The sequence below is a fragment of the Phaethon lepturus genome, unplaced genomic scaffold (genome assembly GCF_000687285.1).
Source record: "Phaethon lepturus isolate BGI_N335 unplaced genomic scaffold, ASM68728v1 scaffold33484, whole genome shotgun sequence".
Classification (NCBI taxonomy): domain Eukaryota; kingdom Metazoa; phylum Chordata; class Aves; order Phaethontiformes; family Phaethontidae; genus Phaethon; species Phaethon lepturus.
Window position 1 is genome coordinate 3,907 of NW_010533077.1, and position 8,549 is coordinate 12,455.

The 8,549-nt window shown below is 43.1% G+C and overlaps 1 protein-coding gene across 1 annotated transcript in view; it reads left to right on the forward strand.

Moving 5' to 3' along the window:
- EDEM2 (ER degradation enhancer, mannosidase alpha-like 2) overlaps positions 1-4,109 on the forward strand; it is a gene marked incomplete at its 5' end in the record, with an annotated part of 7,700 nt that extends 3,591 nt beyond the window's left edge. The window contains 4 exons of the mRNA XM_010285070.1: positions 248-372; positions 1,322-1,466; positions 2,622-2,743; positions 3,590-4,109. Of these exons, the coding sequence (XP_010283372.1) occupies positions 248-372; positions 1,322-1,466; positions 2,622-2,743; positions 3,590-4,078 (881 nt within the window). The remainder of the gene's footprint in view (positions 1-247; positions 373-1,321; positions 1,467-2,621; positions 2,744-3,589) is intronic.
- Positions 4,110-8,549: the final 4,440 nt, after the last annotated feature.

The following is an 8,549-nucleotide window of genomic DNA, read 5'->3' on the forward strand; positions in this document are numbered from 1 at the left end:
TGACTGCACCTGTAAAAACTGTGGGACTTTGGAAGAAGATGAAGAATCTAATGGGGTACATTCAAGACTGTTCCTGAAGCACTTGCTGTAGTACTTTTGAACAATCTGTGATAACAAAGAGTTACCGACGTGAGCATCCTGAGAAGTCGTTCATTTGACATGGCTCAAAGGAAAAAGGGGCTTCTCTCATTCTTAAAAAAAGATTTTTTTTTTGTTGGATTACCTACCTGTCTATGTTTCTTTATAGAATATAACAAAGCTATCAAAAATTACACAAAGTTTGATGATTGGTACCTCTGGGTTCAGATGTACAAAGGAACAGTGTCCATGCCTGTTTTTCAGTCCCTGGAGGCTTACTGGCCAGGCTTACAGGTAAGAGCTGTCATACCAGTAGCATGTGGTGATTTTGTTCATCTGTCTTGGGTTGGTCTTTAATATTGAAGTTACAAATATAAGCCTCATCTGTGCTGGTTTAAAAGTTTGTTTTGATATCTTGTGAAATCTACACTAGTCTGAGCCTGTAGAAGAGCAGATGTTGCCTTTATCTATGGTCTATAAAAAAAAAAGTCTCCCTTAAGCATGATGGGAGGGCAGTTTTGTAGTAGCAAACTCCACTGACAGTGGTCTCATAATCCGGAAGGGAACATAAGGAAAATGAAAAAAAAAAAAAAAAACCCCAAAAAACCCACACCTCTTTTTCCACCACCTCATACATGTTTTGTTTGTGTGAATGCTTTCCCATCAGTACTTACTGGGACTTTGTTATCCCCACTGAAATAGACTGGATACTGTGATTGAGTAAAAAAAAATGTTGACTGAAAAAACCCAGCCTTTGGTTTACTAAAAATTAAAGAAACTTCCTATTATTTAGGTGTGCAGAATGTGATCCAACAGAAAAGCAGCACCTATCTCCTTAGCCCTATCCTTTTAGACTAGATATGTAGAAGAAATTTTTCACAACAAGGGTGGTGAAGTACTGGCCCAGATTGCCCAGAGAGGTGGTCAGTACCCCATCCCTGGAATCATTCCAGGTCAGGTTGGACGGGGCTCTGAGCAACCTGTTCTAGTTGCAGATGTCCCTGCTCATGGCAGGGAGTTGGACTAGATGGCCTTGAAAGGTCCCTTCCAGCCCAAACTATTCTATGATTCTACCCATTTTTAAGGCATCGTGCCTAAATATTACTTATGCCATTCAGACCTGCTGAACAACCCCTTTCTGTCACTATCTCTTGCTTTGACTATAGGAGTGTGGATGCATCAATTCCTGTGCTTTTTCTTCTTCACCCAGATGTTGCTTTGCTAATTATTTCGTCTCTCTCAGAGCCTAATTGGGGATGTAGATAATGCTATGCGAACCTTCCTCAACTATTACACTGTCTGGAAGCAGTTTGGTGGGCTGCCTGAGTTCTACAACATTCCCCAGGGCTATACGGTAGACAAGAGAGAAGGATATCCACTCAGGCCTGGTAAGCAGAAATGAAATAAAAAGGAGCATGGAGTCTTGCTTTTGCTGTGGTGGGAAAATCAAATGTCAGCAACACCTGCCCTCTAAAAGTTTCTCCCCAGTTACGCTGTGGCTTAGTTCCTGTGTGCATTTTACCAGTGATTTCCATAGTTAAAGTTACACGTTTTGATTTCTGCCATTCACAGAGGCAGGGCTAGCTTTTAAAGGAAGCAAACCACAGTATTGTTATATAAAGGGGGCCTGTTAATGAACTGGGTTCACAATGTAGGGTTTGGCATGTTTAAGTGTTAGACTGTCTGACATGGGATGTTTTAATGTTATGCGAAATGTTAATGTGACTGCCTGTGTCCTTTAAATTTAGGAAATGAAAGTGAGTATGAATAGACCGCTCTAGTTCTGTTGAGTTCCTGAAATAAACTAGTTCTAGTTGCACTAGTAAAGCTTAACATGCAAGAGGGATTATATATTGTCTGTGATACTCTGATGAAATGATCTGTCTTTTTTGTTTGTTACAACTCTCACCAAAAAACCCAATAAATTCACACCTGATTATTATATCAGTAAAACTTTTAAAATGAGAATAATTAATTTCCTTTTGGTCTGAGTGTTCAGGTGACATGCACATTGGACCCTTCTACAAAAAATGCTCATCAGCATTAACTTTCCAATGTGTTATAGCATCCAAAAAGACCTGTTTCTTTAGTAAGTAAACACAGCACAGTGCATATGTTGCCTATATAGAGTATTTCCGTGGTGCTTGCTTTCATGGTGTTTTAGATACCCCTGTTTCAGAGGCTTATGCTACTGTTTAAAAGCTATATTTTGGGGATTGAATTCTAGAAGCATCTCTGCCTTTGACAAAGGAGTTTTAATCCTTTTCTCTCTTGTTCCCCTCCCACTCTCTGAATGTGGGAAGGGAGCATTATTCACTCTTACCTGAGCTGATACAATCTGGTTAGAGTAAATTTCTTTGTAGCACATCCTTGGTAAAAGCAAGTATCTGTGCTTTGAGCCAGAGGAAATACAAGGCAAGCTAGGCTGTTTACCTGATGATCTTAAAGTAATATTGTTAGATTAGTTCAAGGAATATCTCTTCTTCCCTGTGTACATGGTTGGGTAATCTTTATGCTTGCAAATGTTTGGGGTTTTTTTGCAGAGCTGATTGAGAGTGCAATGTATCTGTACCGTGCTACAAGAGATCCCACGCTCTTAGAACTGGGAAGAGACGCAGTGGAGTCAATAGAGAAAATCAGCAAGGTGGACTGTGGATTTGCAACTGTAAGTGCTAAATCAACTGCTAAGTCAGCTAAATGGCTGCTAAAAATCAGCTTTTAGGAAGTGTTCTCATGAATGGTGCTTTACCATTGAGTCAAGTGATCACTTTGGTTGAAACAGGACTTTTTCAAGCAAACCCCTTGTATTTCTCTTGTGAAGCTGATCTGGTAACCTCTGGTCATGTTTCTGGTAGTAACTTCCCTCACAGCCTGACCAGTGGGACAATTCTGTCATTGACTGTTGCACCAGAGCCCAAAACATGGGAAAGCATCAAAAGCATCTCCTGCCTCCTGTATCTTGGTAGGTACTAGGTGTTCCAGCTCAGCAGGAAGGCTCATATGCAGGCTGTCTGCCTCCCAGTTGTGTGATGCTGCTTTCCGACTATGCTTTGAAAACTCTGATCAAACAGGAGAGAACTGCAGTGAGTGATTTCTCTAAAATAATTTAATAGAAGATTTCAAACATACTATTAAGCTCTGTTTTACAAAAAAACTCCTTATAAATATTGGGAATTAGGCCTTGTGATTTGGGAAGTAAGTAAAAGCCTTATGACTTTTCTTAGTGGGGGAAATGATGGGAAGCTTACTCGCTCTTCTCCTCCTTACCCAGGTTGGAAGTGTGTTCCTCCTGATTGTTAGTTTCCCATTCCTTATGCTAGACTATGCTAATTCCAAACATCTGAAACCTTGTTGATGAATTTGCATACAACTGTTTGAAGTACAGGGCGAATTGATGCCATACTGTGCTGTTTAACTGAAATGAGTTGCAAGCTGGTTTTACTTTTCCCCCTAAGTTCATATCTTAGTAAATTCAATATAACTGTAACCCACTGTATTTCTTATCTTGTAGATCAAAGACTTGAGAGATCACAGACTGGATAATCGCATGGAATCCTTCTTTTTGGCTGAAACGGTAAAATACTTGTACCTGCTATTCGACCCAGAGAACTTCATTCACAATGATGGATCAGTCTTTGATGTGGTGATTACACCATACGGGGAATGTGTCTTGAATGCTGGAGGATACGTCTTCAACACTGAGGCTCATCCTATAGACCCTGCAGCGCTGCACTGCTGTAGGAAGCATAAGGAAGAGCAGTGGGAGGTGGAAGACTTGATGCGGGAATTTTACTCAATGAAGAAAAGCAAGAAATTCACTTTAAAAAGAGCTTCAGACCACAATAAAGGGGAAAATGCAAAAGACCCTGAAGATGTCTCTCCAGAGAAAGGTGGAGAGAAGAGAAACTCTAAGAATTCACACTCCCTCCTGAGTTGCCCCAGTCAGTCCTTTAACTCTAAACTTGCAGTACTGGGACAGGTCTTCCTAGATAACACCTGATTCTATTTTCATTATCGGTTTAAATTATTGATTCAGACTCTGGGAATATATTTTTATAGTTTCATAATGGAAAAGTCATACCTCACAATGTGAATTGTATTACGAAGTGAAACAGCTTCCCATTAAATTCTGCTATTGCTGCTTCATAAAATGTGATTCAGATATCAGCTCTTAATGCTGTGAAGTTGCTACTTTCAAACAGATTGGTTGCCCGAGTAGCAAACAGATGTTCAGAAAGAAAGAAAAGTCTACAGGTTACAGGTACCTTACCTATTTCATTGTGAGTTTGTTTTGAATTTTTACAGGCTTATGCAGAGTCCACAGCTTACTTTGGTCTATAAAAATGAGCCCGAGTGGTTCACTGTCAGAAGGGGAACAGCAGGGATTACTAGCTGTAGCTTCACTTCTGAGACTACAGGTCTCCCCTCCGATGTGCTCCACCTTTTATCCTTGGCCTCTTTATGAATATGCAGTTAGCCTGAGGGATTGATGACCAGTTGAGAAAATCTGTTGATTTTGAGGTGGAGGTGCAGATTTGTAGGTCTAGCATGTCTGTCAAGCATGAAGGATGGCATGGAGGGAGGAGAGCAGTTGCGACATAGAAAATTGCTTCGTTCCTCTGTACGTAGAGTCAGTGTGGGTCAGTACCACCTGCCTGAAACCGGTTTAGTAAGCGTCCAGGTAATGTCATCTGCAAACTGAGGTGGAGTGTGGAATAGCAAAGGTTTGATTTACTCTGCAGTGGAGCTTGCTTTCTTCTTAGAGAATCTAAGATGCTTTTCTTATGAAATTTCCCCATTTCCTTCCTCTTCTGAACTTCCCTTTGGGGCCTCACTTGCATAACTTCACATCAGCCACCTCAGTCAGTGAAGTTGGCCTCGGGGTGGACCAGCTGAGCTGTGTGTCTGGCGTGCATAAGGGTAGGATGGAAGGGGACTCTGTTCAGGCGGAAATGCAACTCTTCCTTGGTGCAGGAGACAACTGAACAGATGTTCATAAGCTGCTCCCTGCAGCCAGCAGTGAGAGAGCTCTTTGTGACCCATCCTCTAATGGAAACCAGGCTGCATTTCTGTCTGTCTTAACAGATGGAAGGCATGAAACCTCTTGGTGTTCAGCTGATTTGACAAATCCAAACCTTGAAACGTGCTGCTAGTGTCTTTTTCGACAGGTGTATGCAGTGATCAGAAAGGGAGAAATCAGTAGTGTTACAAAGAGTTTTTCTTTTTAAAGAGAGGATGGGGGGGCAGAAAAATTACGGGCTTTCTTCAATCCTGCTGGAAATTGAGGGGTCTGGAGCAAGCACAAACAAGCTATAGTCATTTCAGTGGGTTAGAGATACAGGATAAATAAATCCATGTGGCCAGTGAAATACTTAAATAAAACTGGGTCAGCGCCCACTCTTTGCTGTTGTGGGGTAGCTTTGGGAAACTATTGTTTTTGTCTCAATCTGTACCAGTGCTATGAAGTTACATGAAATCTTCATTCCTACCCTTCAGGATGGAAATCCTGTTGCAGTTGTGAACAAACTACACTAAGAGACATTTGCAACTTTGGACAGACAGACATGTCGGAAGGATTGGTAACCTGTACAGGCCCTTCTAGTTCTGTACTTCTCCTTTCCTTTTAGCAGGTGGGACAGCTGCTGTTCTAGAAGTACTGCATGGATGCAACTGTTGCAGGGGAGGTACTGAGTGAAGCACCCTGAAATTGAGGCATTGTTAGACAAAGATGGAGCTCTTGTTAGTAGCTCCTTGTTGTAACCATAAGGTTACCTTTTTCTTTTGCAGCTGTTTATATCTCACACGCTATTAATTGTCTAATCTGTAAAACAACAAAACGCAGGCCTTCTCCAATGGCTTTACTCGGTGCTCAGTCCTGATTCTCTCTCAGCATTGCCCCACCCATGAAGTAGAGGAAAATGAAGGACTGTGGGATAGGCTGCAGATTTCGAACACAGTAGGTCACTGCTAAGTATGGCATTTTGGTGCCCTCACCTAAGAGGCTCCAGGAGCAGAACCAAGGAGTAGTAGCCTTAGGAGGTAAGATCTTTCCTCAGCACTGTTGGAGCTGAAAGAACTCATGTATCCACAGCTACTGTTCTACTGTGAGTAATTAGGTGGATCTTGATTAGTGCTGCTGGATGGATGAGTCAGAATAACACAAGACAGCCTTAATTTTCATTTGTTCCAGTATTTGAGAGCGACTACCATCTTACTAAGACCTTCTTTTAACAAAAAGAACCATGATACGATTTCTTAGGATCCTTAGTAAGCCTTTTCTTTAAATGGAAAACTGTATGACTTGGCCTAACTGCTGGAGGGCAGAGAGAATGCTTGAGCCTTAATGACATGTGTACAAGTTGAGATAGTTCATAGGCAACGTGATGAAGGATGGATGTTTGGGAATCGCTCTCTAATGGATGGAGGGATGAAATTGTTGGTGTCTGGCCGTCCCACTAGAGATCAGATTCCATTCCCTGTATGTATAATGTAAGAGGTTCTGCTGTTAGTGAGAATTTGATGGATTCAAAATTAGTATCACAAGTTAGCTGGGGAAAAAAAAAATAAAGCTAGAACTTGTGGTGTTCTGCTGCCTCTGCTCCCAGGGGCCTCACAATAAGGGACATCTGTGGGAAGACATGGCAGGTCTATTTTGGCACATTCCAGGTGGAGGGAGAGCTCTAATCAAGCAATATGGTGAGCGCTTGGTCATGTTAACAGAACATAGAGGAGCTTTGTCAGGAATCCAAAATGAGGTGTGCATGAAACACAGATAAGTAGTGGCAATTTTGGATGGCTTCCAAACGAGGCAGGTCAGCACAGAAAAGGTCCCACCTACAGTGCATACTTGTGGCATCTGTCAAAGGCTGGAAGAAAACAGTGGATTTTGGTCGAGTTGCGAAAGATAGCACAGAAACCAAATCCAGCATTTGCTGTTGATGTCATCCTTGTAATTGTTTTTGTTCTTTTTTTCTCCACTCTAAGCAGCCTGCAAAGCCGGAAACTTAAGGCTGGATTTTCTGATGTATTTCAAAAGTAATTGTTTGGATTTGGAGAGGCTGTGGATTGATGAAAGGCCAGACATCCTGTGAAAGACTACTTTAATGGAGCTAACAAAGGAGAAGATAGAGGAAAAAGGGTCAGACCTTTGCATGAATTGCTGGCAAATGGCAAAAAGACATACCAAAAAGCAAGGGGGAGGCAGGGGAAGCACTAAGAAAGGGGCCTGAGAGCAACCTTTTGTATCTGAGGCAGTGTGAGTGTGCAAGTGAAAAGATTGCCATGTTTGCATTTCTTCAAATGCAGTGCTTAGTGGCTTTCTGTGAACAGCAATTTGTCTAAACTGCAAGTCATCCATTAGCAAATCTTGCTGTATACAAATAGTGATTGTCATCAGGCCCACGCATTATTCATGATGGTGAGAAGTGATGTAAGATGTGATGCTGTAAAACTTTCAAAAATATCACCTAGATGTCATCATGGCACTTGTTAGACAGTGCAGTTCAGCATCATGTTAATCCCTAGTGTCTTTATTGCTTTGTATTGTTCCTTGTACGACAAAGGGAAGTTAAAATGGAATGTAAACTAAGATCCGCATTTAAAGCGGTCATGATTTTGAGCACCCGTAGCGTATGCTGCATTCCTTGCTGTCTCGCCAAGAACTGGAGCTGGGCTGCTCCACCGGGCAGGAGACAGCAGCTCTAAACCTCCAGAGCGGTGGCAACAAGTGAGGGAGGATGGCGGCCACTGGTGAGAGCTGTACCTGTGGGACCATCGTCCCCTCTTAGGTCCCCTGGAGCTGCTCCCTGTACGTTAGTCAAGAGCTCACTCCCCAGTGTCTGTCTTCCCAATATGCTGCGTCTCCTTTGGTTTGTGTATTGTTTTTGGGGTTTTTTTTTTTAAACCCTTGGAGGCATTTATGCTGTTTCGCTTTGGTGTGGAGAACAAGCACCTGTCTCGGCAGTTTGCCTGAGTCCAGCTTTCTCCCTGTCTTCCAGGGGCAGAGCAGCTTTGTCATAAAAATTTTGGCTCTGCCTGGGGTCACGAGTCTCCACTTTTGTGGATGCTCTCATTGGATTCAAACAGCTCCTTGGGTGCTGCGTGATGGATTTTTAGTTCTGCCTGTGTGTCTGAAGAGCTCACCTTAGCTGGTCATACTAAATTGATAGTAAAGGTAATAGTAAAGCATATGTGGGTATTTTAATGGAAATAAACTCGGGCGTGGAGGTCAGGCAGCTCTTCTCAGGGCCTCAGCAGCCCCCAGGAGAGATCGCGGGGAGTAAGCCTGGGGCGGGAGAAAGGCCGGCAGGCACATGGACGTGGTGTTCAGCCCTCCCGTCCTACAGCAACCTCCCCACGCAGCGTGGGAGCGACACACGCCCCCGCCACCTGGGGATGGCGCGGTCCCCCCCCTCCTTCCCGGCAAGCTCTGCGCCCTGCGGCGGCTCTGCGCACGCGCACCCTCATCGCCA